We start from the raw sequence: 14871 nt of genomic DNA, 5'->3' as shown, positions 1-14871 counted from the left end.
TTGATGAAATCTAAATTATGTGGATCTGTATATTATAAAATTTCATGTAAGGGAAAGAAATCTAGAGAAGAACAGAGAGAAACATTGTAGCACATAGAGCACAAAAATTATAATAAAATCATTCATATCATACACAATACAAACACAGATCTGAGCTGCCATTGAGGTTTCTTCTGTTCTACCACAATACTGTTTTCTGGCTCAATGCGAGACCTGCAGGCCCCTTTAATGCCAGGCCACAATACCAGCTTCACACCACAGTCTACAAAGTGACATGTCTGTGTCACAGCTAACCTTTAGCCTCAAACAGCTTGGGGTAGATTGCACAGAGTAATATACTCACTGAGAAATTCATCTATACAAAACCCAACAAAAACACTCTATGCACTGAATTTTTAATAAGGACATTTATTAAAGGCTGCAGGCAAGTAAGACAATCGGTGAATACATACAAATATAAATCATTTCCCTGGTGGAGCTCAGAGACCAGCTACACAAAAAGAACAAGAACAGGACAGACAGAAACCACCAGAGACTCACTTTGACTGGGCTCCCTCACTCCTAGGCTGTCACTGCTGCACATGTCAGGTGACCTGTCTGTGAAAATACATACATGATTTACACATCATCATCAACAAAGACCTTGCAGATTACAGGTCAGATGAGCAGGGACTAGCAGGTTAGCATGCAGCTCACCATCATCAGCATCAGCATTTGGAAACACAGCCTGGTGGGATAAAGACACAAAAACACAAAGTACAACACAATTGTAGTACTGAAAAGCCACATGCCTTGAGTAACACAGGCTTTCTCAACAGACCAGCACAGGAATGGTATGTCGTTTCACTTTCTGGATTAAACTGCATTTTTGATGAAACGCATGTACTCATCTCGATGATGTGTCCTCCATAATGCTGTTTTCAGGGTCACTGTGAAGGCAGCTGGACCCATTTAACACAGTCTGGAACAAGCAATAGCCCATTAGTGGGCCATTACTGCACAGGAAGAAAATGCCCTATATAAGCCCTTTATATATATACACACATATATACACACGCACACAAAAGCACAAGCAAAGGGAACACACACCTTCAAAACCACCAACAAAACAAAGAGCAGAGCCACAGGTGGAGCCAATAAGAGTGGAGACATTAAATGTCGCAGATCAGTTTACCTATGTAATACTGCAGACACGACAGTGCCACCACCAGCTCCAACCCCAGCACACTGAGCAGTATGTAGATGTGTACATTCTGTGGTAATCTTGCAGCTAGAAGAGCCAGCAGCAGAATATTTCCTGTTCACACACAGAAATACAAAAAGAGCATTGATACTTAAGCATTACTGCCACCTTGTGGAGATCTCAGACTTCTACATGAACAGCAGGTGGAGGTATACAGTAGTGTGTTTACAATGTGTGGTGTGCTGTTGTACCTGCAGAATGTGTGATTAGAGGCAAGTCCTTGTGTCTCTCGGTAGAACAGCAGGTATCCTCTGCTTTGGGCAATTGTGGTGGTGCTGCACGCAGCCAGTGAACAACACCACCAGCATCCATAAAAGCACCTTCCCATACACGATGATGCTGTCGCCTTGCACATGACCCAAAATACTCGTGCATACCTCCTCTTGGCACGCACAGCACTGACACACATATTACAAGCAAAAATGACTGTCTGCAATCTTAAACCACTGAGTGGCCTTATTTAAAATAAACCAGGCGGGAAGTGTTAAACATATTTCCTCATCTCTCCTGTAACATCCAGAAAATTCTCATAAACAAATGTATTCATACAGTAAATATCTAGTGCATAACGTTACTGACAGGTACATACAGGATAAAGCCAAGGTTCCTTTGAATGTACATGTAGTTTTTTTCTTTATAGATGCTTGGTGCCAACTCACTGCTGCAAACAAGCACTGTAACCAAGCAACAGATGTAACCTTAACTGTGTACATGAGTAAAAAAGAAACATAGCTATGGAGTCTCTTTTTATCTGGATGTCAGCCACTGTTAAAAACAGAGGGGAGATTTGATTGGAAATATAGTTAAAACAGCATCTCATATCATGCTGTGCTACCAGTGGGATGATCAGGCTCTTGTGAAAGAAATATACAATCGACTGAAGGATGATGGGCTGCTAGCGTGGATGGATATTGAAGAAGGGTTGTCGAGGAAATTTAATGATGCACGAGTACAGGAAGACTCACAATCACAGAGAGAAGTAATTGGTGGTTATAGACACTGAAGCTGTGTTTTCAGAATGGCTGCAGGAGCGGAGGAGGCTGTAGTGATTTACCAGGCCTCCCACTCCTACAAGAAAGAGCTTAACTATGCTGAAGGGAGGTCATTACAGTGCTGGTCATGCTGACCAACAACTGGGAGACCAGTGATTGCCTGGGACTGATGCGGGACGGCTGTGAGTGGAGTTCAGGTGAAGCCCTTCTGTTGTCTTTCCCAGTAAGGCAGAGGAGGATGAAAAGCAGTTTGACATGTGTTATCATGTTTAATGCTGATCGCCTACTTACTGTCTGGGATGCAGAACCAGAGTTCGGACAGACTTCTTGTGGTTTGTCAGAGTTGCTCCGGTGTTCCCAGCAATCAGATCCCATAGTCTGATGGTTGAATCATGGCTGCCTGTGAAAATCAAGGATTCATTTGTGGGGACAAGTATTTATTAAAAATTCTTATAGCTACTGCAAAGAAAGCTATTACTCGAAAATGGCTTCAGCCTGACTCACCAACAGTGGACAGCTGGTTAGACATAATTAAGGATACTCATGAAATGGAAAGATTAACTTTTTATTGAGGCTGAGACCTGATTTATATTCAATAAGATGGACATATGGAACAGATTTATTACTAATAAGTGACTGGTGGTCTGTGGCTCGCCTCAGTGTTCTTTGTAGACCGTCCTTTCCATCTATGTGCTGCAACTGAGTGACATATAAAAATTCTTTTTCACTGATAAGAACTGAATGTAATACACTTTACTCTATACACCAACTCTATATGTGCTATTCAAGACATCACGGTTATCACTGCCTGACAATGTAATGTTGTGTCAATTGGTTCTAACACTGTGTTTTGTGTTAAAATGTTTAAATGAAAAAAAAGCTTAATAAAATTTAAGTGACAAAAAAACAGATAAGTATCAGAAAATATAGGTGCCTGTTTATATGAATCATTTCAATAACCTCCTGCTGCTCATTTTACATGGTGTACCTTGTTGTACTCCAGATCCCAACATCTGACTTGCTTGTCTTTTCCACAGGAGAAGAGGTCAGGGCTGCAGCTGCTTACTGCTACTCCACGCACTGTGCTGATGTGTCCGGTCAGAGAGAGTTTCAGTTTTCCACTAGCAAGGTTCCAGATGTGAGAAAACAAGTCATTATTTGACATAATAAGAGGAAAAAACTTTTCAAGAAAGACTTTCAAGATAATGTTGTAGCTACTGAAAAAAGTCATGTGATATAAGATGTAAGAAAATGTACAACATGTGGTCATTAACAGTGGTTTATTAAGTGCTACCATCATTCGTTATTATTTTATGACCAAACCAAAATGATCCAACTTTGTTTGATGGTTAAATTCAAAGGTGCAGTTTAAAGCTCAGCAGAGAGAAGAGAGAAAATTAGCCAAGAAGCAGAAAAGTTCAAATGATTCAGTTGCCCCAAACAGTTTCCACGGTGGATGCCACTGGGGTTTGGGCATTGTTGGTGCTCTCCTCATGAGTGCAGAATTTCTGGTACCTCCTCCTCCCATGAGCGACTTAAATAATCACAAAACAAAACAATATACAATAAGCCACATCTGTCTGCTTCATGGGATGTTACAAATATAAACAGGTTATAAGTTTTAGTCAATCTACAATCTAATCTATATCATGAGGCTTACCACAGTCCCGTCTGCTCCTGGTGGGTGCCGCAGGATGTCATATGCTTGGATCCAAGCAGAGAAAGGTCTTCAAAAAAACTCTGCAAGTCCAGACGCCTTGCTTTAATTTTGTCTACATATTATGACCTGGATGACTGAGAATCTTCATCAACATGTAGTAGAGCTGTTAGCAACTACCTGGCGCCACCCAGCGGTGGATGCCCTCACATCTCTGCTTAAAAGGGTTCATGACTTTAAGGACAAATCAACCTAATATTACAAAAACAAAACATGTTTCTGTGATACAACAGATGACAGAGAATGAGAAAAAACTTCTGGGATGGTATGTATGGAGAAACAGTGACTTGAAGTCAAACTGTAGAATGATCAAATGACTGGAAAATGACAAGTGAGACCTTGTCATCACATTTAAATTAAAACACAAGCCAAAGGAGCATGAAAGGAAAAAAAAATTTAATACAAAATGCTGCAGAAGGTCAATAGACTATATGACCAGATTGTCAGAGAAACTCATTTTGTAAAAATGCAAATGAGACCCTTTAACCTAACATCTTTATACAATGAGAACATAAACTTTACCTTAGTAAAAAGTGCTTTGTATATAAATCAGTGGGTGTTCATTAAAAAAAAAAACTTAATAATCATGTACAAAAATTAAAATTTAAAAATGAAAGACTGAAAACCACAGACCACAAAGTCTGTCTCGAGTTAAATGAACATGTGTTGTCAGACTGGGTTCTTCCTCACATCAATTAATGCATTGTTTGAGGTCAGCGGTCCAATGTTGAGACTGGAGCGACGGGACTCTCTACGAGATTTAACCACCGGCAGTGATGTTGTAACACCCCAGGGCCCCGTACCAGTCTGAACTACACGATTACCAGGAATGTCCCCAGCCGCCTGAAGCCACAAGTCCTCCATGACAGCAGGTTCCTCTGTGGGGAGTGAAGAACGTCTCCATGTGGATGGGAGAGGGGTGTTAACCAGCTCCCGCATTTCCTCCCTGGATTTGGAAGGTCTGTCGAGCTGACTTGTCCCCCTGCCTGCTGGACTGTCCTCAGGGCAGCGGGCCAGCTTTTCCATGTTGCTGCCATTTGTAAGTTTATCAGATGGCATGACTGAAAGACAGCACGACAACAGTTAGAAAACAGGACCTTTTTTAACAGGGAGTATTGGAGTCAATGATGGAAAGGGTCCTTCAAACATCAGAGTTTAACAACAACCATTGACCACCACAAGTGATGCAGCTGCAGGAAAGCATGTTTTAAGACAGATGTTTAAGGTGTTGCATCTGATGATGATGGCGCGATGCAGAGAGAAAAGACTGACTTACTGTATTATATTGCAAGGCTTAAAGTATTACAGCCCTAAACACACAATTGTCATAATCATAAATATGAAAGTCAACAAATGATCTACCTTTAGGATGCTCTTTTGGCTGACTGGCTGAGGCACCGAGCTCCCTCAATTTGTTGCTTAGTTCCACATTAGCCGCCTTGTAGTGGTTCAGCTCCTTGCTCAGGTTATGGATCCATCCCTTATACTGCCGCTGGCTTCCTGCCAGCCCTTCATCTATTTGTTCTGTTGGGATAAAAGGAAACATATAAGGTATCCGGTTACTATCAGACCTTTTCAGTGAGAGATAATGTGTCATCTTTGTCTGTGTGTAACTCTCACCCCGACACTGCTGCAGTAGGAGCTGCACACTCCTCTCATGTTCTTTCTGCTGCTGTGTAAGCCGGCGATCTGTGTCAAGCTGTGTACGATCAAGAGCATTATCCAACCACTGCACCAACCGCTGCTGATCATCTAGCTGCATTTCCAACTCAGCCAGGGCAAGCTGGAGCTTACGCTCCTCCTCACGAAGAGACACCACCTGCACAAAATGTCAAACCAAAGCTTCTTCAGTATACAGACTGGGGGCAATGCTAGTTAAGTTTAAATCACCACAGTATAATCTAGTTAACTTGTATGTAAGAACATGATGTGTTACCTTGTCAAAATACTTGCACAGCAGCGCTCTGGTCTCAGAAGCAGACAGGTAACTGAGCTTGGCCATGAGGTTCATCTCCCACTGAGAGAGCATGCTGGCAGAAGCCCTCAGCTGTCTCTGTCTTTGAGTGATGGCCTCATTCTTGTACTCAATAGCTGCATCCAGAGCCTCAATAGCTTCGTCCAGTTGGAAAAGGGTTCGCTCCTCCTAAAACAGATGTACAGATGCACTTTATTTAGGATGTGAACAGACATTCAGCCATGGACAGGTTACATTTTGCAGTCATGACTGCACAGACTTATATCTGACCTCAGGTGAGAGCAAGTTGCCCTGCCGCAGCTTGTCATCAAGCTCAACTCGCTGTTTGAGCAGAGAATCTTTCTCTTGACGGAGGTTGGAGATCTCTTGGCGGATCTGTTGGGAGTCTTGAGCACTGCTGCTGCGAAGGAGACCATTTCTCTCACTCAGCTCTTGTTCAAGAGACTCAATTCGCCCAGTAAGTGTCAGCAAATCTTTACTTAAAGCCTAGAGAAAAGATTAATTTAAAAGTGATGTTATCCAGTTTTTGTGTGTTTGAACAGAATTAATTGCATTTTGCCAGTACCTGACTAGAGCGAAGCCTCTTTGTCTCCAGTCCACTGCGTTCTTGTAGCAAGGCTTCTTTCTTGGCCAAGATTTCTTCTCTTTTAGTCAGCTCTCCCTCCAGATCTTCAAGTCCTCTCCTCTGGTCTAGAACTCGCTCCATTTCTTCATCCAGCCAGCGCTTTTGTTCCTCAATCTTCTGCTCACAGGGAATCACGCAAAACATATAATTTACTAGAAAACTCTTTATCATTTTTGTGAAAACAAACTTGGCAACAAACCATTAGACCACTACTGCATGTTTGACCACTTATTGTCACACCTGTTGTTCTTCTAATGAGATAACAGAGCCGTTGCTGCCACTGCGTCGCTGCCTCTGGAAGGCTGCAATTTCCTCAGTCTTTATCCTCAGGATCTTCTGCTGCTGCTCGTTCTTTATTTCAAGCTCCTACAACGGTGTCGGAGAGAAGACAAAAAGAAATTACAGGACAGAAGGTCGAACCAAGCCAACTGGACTTCAAGAGGAACTTCAAGACAAACATGACCCTTCCAAGGACAGGTCAACCAGCAAAAAACCACCAAAAACAGCAACTACAGCAGCATGGTTTGACTTAATGTATATTAGTTGTAGTAACTAAGGCGTACCTTGACTCTGTGAGTTCTTCTTTGCATTTCAGTCTCTAGACGTCGTTTCTGCTGACTTTCCTGACGCAGTCGTCTCTGCAGCTGCTCCTGCTGTTGTCTCATAGACTGAACACTTCTCTCCAGCTCTAAAACACGACGTTCACTCTGGACAGGAAGGTTGGCGAGACGAGCAGTGTCCCTCTGACGCTGACTCAGTACCTAATGTTTAACCAGACGTAATTTCAGAAATTTAAAGGTCTTGTTTAAAATAAAACAAAAAAAAAATCACAAAAAAGTATGTATGTGTGACATCAAACCTGAACTTTGCTCTGAGCAGCAGCAATCTTCCGGCGGCATTCCTGTGCTCTGGTCTTATCTGTGGCGCTAACCTCTCTCTCTTGTCTCTCTAAATCCTGTAGCTGTCGTTGGGCCTCCTGCAGCTCCTGTCGAGCCTGCACAGCTTCACTCTCAAGAGCTGTGATCTTATGGCTGTACTGCTTGTTCAGGGCCTGAGCGTCTTTACCTGAAAAAGAAAATGAAACCATTTTTAAACACAGAAGTCAGCATCTGTTTAGAGAAGATGTAGCTAAGGAGAGAAACAAAGATGCTACCTGTTTTGACCAGCTCCTTGATGAGTTCTTCCTTCATGCGGATGGTGACAGACAGCTCCCTGATTTTTTGCTGTGCCTGAAGAAATCCCCACTCTGAAACGCCTTCAAAGCTTTTCAGACTTTCCCCAGTGCTAGAATTGGCTGCACAAAGATGTGAAAGAGCACACAAGAAGTTGACAGGGTGGTAGAATGAAGAACAAGACAGAACTTCAGGGCAACGGCCACTCTGGCCAGGCAGCAAAGGATTATCTCACAGGTATTCAAAGTCTAGATAGACAGTATGTGAGCAAGCATGTTGTTACACTTACAAGCTTTTCTGGCTAAACATGGGTGCTGGTCTAGCTCAGGCAGGTGGGATAATGGCACTTTGCCGCCAGCTGCTAATCCTCCTGACAGCATATCCCGCTTTGTCCAGGTCAAGTTGATCTGCCTAAAAGAATCAAAGCAATTATTCTTCATAACAAACTCGGCACAGGTGCAATAGTAGCCACACGTCCGATGTATTATTAGTTTGCCCTGAGTAGAGCATGTTGTAAATTTGATATCATACTTGGATTTCTCCTGGCTGAGGGAGGAATCATTGCTGTGGTAGATTTCTGCTCCTCCTGGAATTTCCTGCTCCTCGTAAAAATTCCCGTCTTGATCATCACATGGTCCATTGCATAGAGCGCCCACAGGACTGGCCTGTAATTACACACATAAACACAGATCCACGCTCAAGCAAACAACAACACATTCTGTGGATCTGCTAAGATGAAACTGGATGACATCCCGTGATGAAATGAACTTCCTCTATCTCTGTATCTAAAAGGGACATGTGCACCTCGTACAGAAAACGTCTGCCCTCCTGGTTAGTTACCTGTCTGTATGTGCCTCCATTCTGACTGTGCAGCACGGAGCCCATAGGGGCAGTGTGTGGTCGCAATCTCAAGTTAAGGCCCAGGGCCATCAGCCCAGGGGCTGACAACTGACACTGGAGGTCTGCTATCAGATCCTGTTGCTCCTGCAGCTTGTCACTCTAAGTTAGAAGGAAAACAAAACAATAATAAATCATCTAAGGCCACATTGCAACTGAAAAACCTTCATTTCACTGGGTGGACCATAAAACACAGCCTAACCTGCTGCTTGTATTGCTCCATAGCATCCTCCAGAGCTGCTAAAAAGTCTGTGTTCTCACTCTCCAACCGCTGGATCTGTAATTGGAGATGCACAATAGTGTCCTCTTTCTCTCCATCTTTTTCACTGTCATTGCTCCACTTCTCCTCCACAGCGTATGTATCCTGAATCAGAAGTCACAGTCATGAATACTAAATCACAAACCTTTAGTGCTGTTAGAGGAAGAGCCATACCTGGTTCCTTACACAGGGCCTTCCTCTTTTCAGTGCTACACTGTCTTCAGTGAAGCTGTTCTCAATACCACTGTCTGGTCCTGAGGCAGTGGTCAGCCCACTTCGTTCCTCCTCCACTGAGCAAAGCCACTCCTTCACTCTCAGACTCTGTTCTGCAGTCAGTGCCCCTTCACTCTGCAGCTCCCGCAACAACCTGAGACACATCAGCAACATAGAAATTCAGGAAGGAAACACTAAAAAATCAAGAGATTGGCACTCCATGAGTGTTATAATTAAAATAAGGTGTTGAGAGAAGACTGAATCAGTAAATGAATTTATCATTGCATTAACCTGTAAGCAGTGTCTGTGCAAGTCCTATAGTGAGCACTCTGGGCTTGCAGTCTGCTGACCTCCCCCTCTCCGGGCCGAGGCCTTCTGTTTAGGTCAGCATGAGAAATGATGCGAGTCTCTGAACGCTGGCGGTTTTCAAGGGCTCTCCGAAGGGCCTTGATTTGTTGCTCCAGCCCTTCCACGCGATCTGGTTCTCGCTTGTAGTTAACTGTGGCCCGATTCTGGATGTTCCTGGCCCTTGTGGCATAGTTTAGTGTATTTAAACTCTCATCAAAGTCTGAGGAAGATGGGCTGATGCAGGCAATCATCAGCGTTTTTGAATTTCCTCCCAAAGAGTCTTTTAGTATCCTAATTGACACAAGGATGATAAATGTTACATGAACGTCATATCAACATGCCTAAGCACTAGCTTAAAAAAAAAATCACCTTGTTATTTTAGAATCTCTGTATGGTATGTGAGAGCCTTTTCTTTTAGGGTCCCCCAGCGCCCCAATAACATTTCCCAGAGCTAGAAGGCCGCTGTTAATCTGGATGCTCTCCCTCAGTCTCTCTCCAGTGTTACCCGTCTTTAAGATGCGCTCTGAGCCTGCCAAGTCAACAAAGTGGAACTTGGAAGACACCACTTGTGGACCAGAACTTGTAGAAGTCCCATAAAGGCGAGAGCTTCCTCGGCGCTGGTCCATGTACACAGTAAAAATGGTGTGTGACCGGCTGGAGTTTGGATTCATCTGAGTTGCACCAGTGTGCCTGGCTGTGTTTCCTGACTCCAGTAAACTCAACACCTCATCCAGACCCTCCACCTCACACTCCTTTACGCCACACAAAACTGTGAAGTCACAAACGCAAAAGATTTCAATTAACATAGACAACTTGAAATGAGGACATGACATAAAACATTCTTGCAGCACCACAAAAACAAACAGAGCTACTATTGTGTACCAATGTTGCCTTTATCCTCCCGAATGTGGATGTCCTTGCTGGCAGTTTCCACCTCTAATAAGTCTTTGAATTCCTCTTTGTAGATTTCCAGATAGGACAGTCGGACAGAGAAATCTGTGAGGTCATTTTCATCTAGCAGCTTGAAGATATCTGCAACAGCCCTGGGTATTATGCCCTGCTCCTCATCTCTGAAGGCACCTGAAAATACAGTATAATATGTACATGTACAATAATACTTGTGTAACAAAAACTTGCACTATTTCCATAGTGGTGTGTGGTTAAGACACCATTACATAAGCATAACCATAATTATAAATAACTTACAAATGTTAGCTTCTCCAATGGTATAAGTCTTGCCTGAGCCTGTCTGCCCATAGGCAAAGACTGTAGCATTAAAACCTTGAAAGAAGGCATCTATGAGGGGCTGGACAGACTCCGAATAAACCTCCTCCTGACAGGATGTTTCTTCAAATAAGAAGTCACAGACAAAGTGTCGGTCGTGGCCCAGAGTAAGTTGATGCAGTTCAGCGTCCACGGTGATACAACTCTCATGGCAGTGTAGAAGCTCTTTAGGCAGCAGGGGACGGACTCGAACAGCTACTTGCACTGGAGAATAATCCCCTTTGCCTTGGCCACCAGGCACTTTGGGAGACATTTCTTCTGCAGTTACAGCTCTTCAGTGTTCAGCGGTTATTTGGTGATCATCACTGGAGGGAACAGTAACCATTTGTTAACATTTCCTGTCATTTGGCTGAAAAGGTTAATTAGTGAGAACATGAATGACAGCAATAATTATGCAACAAACTAACAGCCAATATGACTGATATAGATAAAACCATCTTTCACTTAGGGTTGGGCAATATTGCCAAAAAAATTAATCACGATTAATTGTGGCATTTAGCCGATAACGATTCATTTGGTAATTAATTGATGACAATTGCACTTGTGCTGTCGCTGCTGTAACACTGTGGTTTCCCCTGCGGGGGACTAATAAAGGATTATCTTATCTTATCTTACATGTTTTTGACTCTAAATCGCCACATTGTTCTAAAATGATACCGACAAATCATCAGTCAAGTTAACTCCTTCATTCTAACAGGTTAAGCTGGTAAGTAGTGATTAGGCACCAACCAGCCATGTGTGAAATATTTATTGATAACAGATGCACAATGCACAAACTGCTTCAAAATAATAATAAAGCAAACATTTAAAGTAACTTTGTCCTTCAAATGTTCTTATCTTAAGGTCACAGCAGTGCATATCAACAATAAAATTAAACAGGACAAAAAGGTTTAGAAAAGTCACATCAGTGATTATTTCAAGTTAAAAAAAATGTGTCTGTGCAAATTAACCTGTGAGTGGAATATGTCCCACACTAGTGCATGTTTTCACTCATACTGTAGAACAGTAGCAGAAAAAACATTACAAACAAACAAACCGGACAATTCCACATTTAAATGTATGTCTGTGCAAATCAACCTGCGTCACTTCCTTCCAGCGCTTACTTTGGTCGTAAGGAGCACAATGACTGAACATATCGCGGATTCTGGGCTGAGTGGAATTCTTTCCAATATCTGCTGAAGGAGGCTTCGCTGTTGTAATGTTTTCCTATCTTGTCCGTAAATAAAGATCGGGAGGCAGCTTCTCCAGCCAGAGTTCATTCTTTTAATACGAGCCGACATCCAGTTACTATGGCAACAACCAAAGTTCTGCACCTGCATATATCTCGCGTACGCATGCGCAGCATTATATACCACATCTGTAGCCGGCGTTGTGGCCTCGTTGTGCTTTCTTCGGCTTTCTTCGTGCTCCGGCTTATGGTGACAGACGTTGAACCTCTGTTAGGAACGTGCTGCTCCGCATCATTTAACTGAATACCACTGCCTTCCTCCATTATTGTTATTGTGGGCTCACATGTGCGCGCTTTCGGGTGATGAGAGTACGTCGCACATAAAAATGCGTCATCATGACGAGCCACTTATCGCCATAATCTTTAAGTGGCTAATATTAATCGATGACAGTTTTTCTGTCGATTAATTGCACACGATACGAATTTGCACAAGCCTACTCTTACTAAATGTTTGCATGTTCATCTTTGGATTATAAAAAAAGCTACAAATAAGGAAAACAAGTGGAATTAATAAAACGACCATAAAGGCTTGAGGAATGTTGTAACCTTCATGAATCTGCACCTCAAAGCATCACCTCAACACAATAACAAGCACCAGCTGTCCAAAAGTATTGGTAGTACTGGGGGGGGGGGATTACAATGCAAATATATAAACTCTGCTTTAGTTTTTCAGCCTATAAAGCTTGCCTTTCCAAACGTTTAACCCTTGTGCAACGTTCGCAAACACTACCCTTTCGTGTTGTTCGGGACAAAAACGTCCTTTAACTTTAACAGTTTTAAAAATATATCAAATAAATATTTTTTGCATAGACCTTTTAATTAACTTCAGTTCTAATCAAAAGTAGTACAAAAATCATTTCCCCCCAGGATTTTAACCCTTTAATCACCAATTTCATAAGGGGTGGAGCTGAAAATGGGAAAAAAACACACACAAAAAATTAGAACCACATTTTTTGACTGCACAGCCAGGGCACTACATAATCATGCATGCATTCTTGATTGTTGGTGGTTTACCCTGTTGGTAGGAGGTAAAATTTGTGATTTTTTTTTACCAACAGGATAAACCACCAACAATCAAGAATGCATGATTATGTAGTGCCATGGCTGTGCAGTCAAAAAATGTGGTTATAATGGAAGTCTATGGGACAAAAATGGCCACGAACAACACGTAAGGGAGAAAAAATGAAAATCCAGTGCTGTGCAAAAACTAATAATGCAATAAAGCCAATGTTGTTACTGATGTTTGACATGACCAAGACTGTAATATAGGTTAAAAAAATCCAGTCCACATTCACCTTTTCTATTAAAAATGAGCCATTTTGTGTGTTTTTTTTCCCAATTTTCAGCACCACCCCTTGTAAAATTGGCGATTAAACGGTTAAAATCCTGGGGGAAAATTACTTTTTTACTACTTTTGATCAGAACTGAAGTTAATTAAAAGGTCTATGCAAAAAGATTTGAAGAAAAGATTTATCTGATATATTTTTAAAACTGTTAAAGTTAAAGGATGTTTTTGTCCCGCACAACACGAAAAGGGGTAAAATTTGCCCACAGTGCATTATTGACCTAAGAAAATTTTTTAAATCATATTAACAAAATGTATGTAAAATTAAGCTTGTTGGGCAAAAATGATTCAATTTGCTCACATATTGACACAGCTATGGCCAAAATAAACAGAAAAATTACTCTCAGAGGACAAAAATGTCCCGAACAGTGCATAAGGGTTAAGTAAAATTTCACAATAATATAAAAAGGATGAGTTTGCCAACGACCTCCAGATGTGACAGTCTCATGGTAAACTACCAGTATGCATTTGTTTAAGTCCCTACTCACTTTTACAATAACTCGGTATATTAAGCTGATCTTGTTTGCTAAAACTGGATTAAGGATGTAATTATATCTAAAGATAGTTGATGCATTATCTCAGTACTGAATTTCAACCTGAAGAGGAAACTTGCCAACGTTACTTTTACCAGCAGACATAACAAATAACACTTTAGGAGCTTTCTATCATTAAATATACTTTGTGTGTATAAGCTAGCTGATGAGTGTAAAAAAGCTAACTTCTAAACTAGATACACACGCTGTTATCTGACCAGGTTAGCCATGTACCGTTAGCAAGCTATTGTTTAACTTTAACAAAGTAAACAGGTAAAGAACCGCTATCGTTATATATTACATATTATCGACTGTTGTCTTTTTCCCATGCTCCTGGTTCGTCACACAACTTCTCAAAACTTTACACAGCTGTTATGGTTCTTGTTTACCAGGTTAACGTCTGCTAAGCTAAAGTTAGCCAGCAGCAGTCCGAACAACAAAATCAGAATCGAGAGGATCCGAGTGGATAACAAAGTGCTACCACACATTCCCGCAACAGATCACGAATGCTCGACAGCCTGCACTGAGTCTGTAAGCTCACTTAGCCGCTAAAAGTTTATACAACTTACTAAACATGCAGCAGAAGTCACACCATGGATTGAATTCGGGATAATACTGGAGTTTTTTTGGGAGAATGGAAGCTGAGGGGCAGTCTGGAGGAGGAGCCCCGAAGTTTCACTGTCTGCTCTACAGGCAGCATCATGGCTGAGAGCGGTCAACAGAAAGAGACACAAATATTCACAGTAATACAACGGCCATCGCTCTTCCAAGATTAACAGATTACTTCATTTGCTTGAGCTGACATTTAAGTACAAGTCTCTTAACTTTAACTTTATATTTAGGCAGCAAAGGTGATTCTGTCCAACAACAGCAAACGTCTACTCCCACTTGCAACCTCCGGGGCTGAGGAATCAGGCCAATGTGTACAATACCGTCGTTGTCCAGCAGGGGGCTATCTCCAAAAACTCTCCAATTTAACAATCGTCAATTGACCTTATGCATTACTCTGTGAAAAAAATCCAAAATCCAATATGGTGTTA

The 14871-nt window shown here is 41.9% G+C and overlaps 1 protein-coding gene across 2 annotated transcripts; it reads right to left on the bottom strand.

The window, feature by feature from the left end:
• Positions 1 to 4331: 4331 nt before the first annotated feature.
• On the bottom strand, positions 4332 to 14478 carry kif7 (kinesin family member 7). Of its 2 annotated transcripts, none has more exons than XM_028402603.1 (20): positions 14401 to 14478; positions 10648 to 11030; positions 10324 to 10521; positions 9811 to 10210; positions 9385 to 9732; positions 9055 to 9247; positions 8824 to 8985; positions 8565 to 8723; positions 8256 to 8389; positions 8014 to 8135; positions 7706 to 7846; positions 7412 to 7617; positions 7116 to 7313; positions 6793 to 6918; positions 6493 to 6669; positions 6198 to 6413; positions 5889 to 6095; positions 5573 to 5771; positions 5315 to 5476; positions 4332 to 5013 (listed from the first exon to the last, which is right to left on the bottom strand). In XM_028402603.1, the coding sequence occupies exons 2-20, from the start codon at positions 10976 to 10978 to the stop codon at positions 4622 to 4624; spliced, it is 4071 nt and encodes a 1356-aa protein (XP_028258404.1). In that variant the 5' UTR covers positions 10979 to 11030; positions 14401 to 14478; the 3' UTR covers positions 4332 to 4621. The 2 variants fall into 2 exon arrangements, with proteins under 2 accessions (XP_028258404.1, XP_028258406.1); XM_028402605.1 differs by having other exon boundaries at positions 8824 to 8898.
• Positions 14479 to 14871: the final 393 nt, after the last annotated feature.

The sequence above is a fragment of the Parambassis ranga genome, chromosome 3 (assembly GCF_900634625.1).
Source record: "Parambassis ranga chromosome 3, fParRan2.1, whole genome shotgun sequence".
Taxonomy (NCBI): domain Eukaryota; kingdom Metazoa; phylum Chordata; class Actinopteri; family Ambassidae; genus Parambassis; species Parambassis ranga.
The sequence above is the reverse complement of the archived record's forward strand: the minus strand, read 5'-3'. Positions and strand labels throughout refer to the sequence as shown.

Excerpts from the sequence above, each read along its gene's own strand:
- kif7 (XM_028402603.1), bottom strand. The coding sequence starts at position 10,978 with ATGTCTCCCAAAGTGCCTGGTGGCCAAGGCAAAGGGGATTATTCTCCA. Across the intron at positions 10,522-10,647 it reads CATTGGAGAAGCTAACATTT|GTGCCTTCAGAGATGAGGAG; the intron begins GTAAGTTATTTA and ends CTGTATTTTCAG. Across the intron at positions 8,390-8,564 it reads ATGGAGGCACATACAGACAG|GCCAGTCCTGTGGGCGCTCT; the intron begins GTAACTAACCAG and ends GTGTAATTACAG.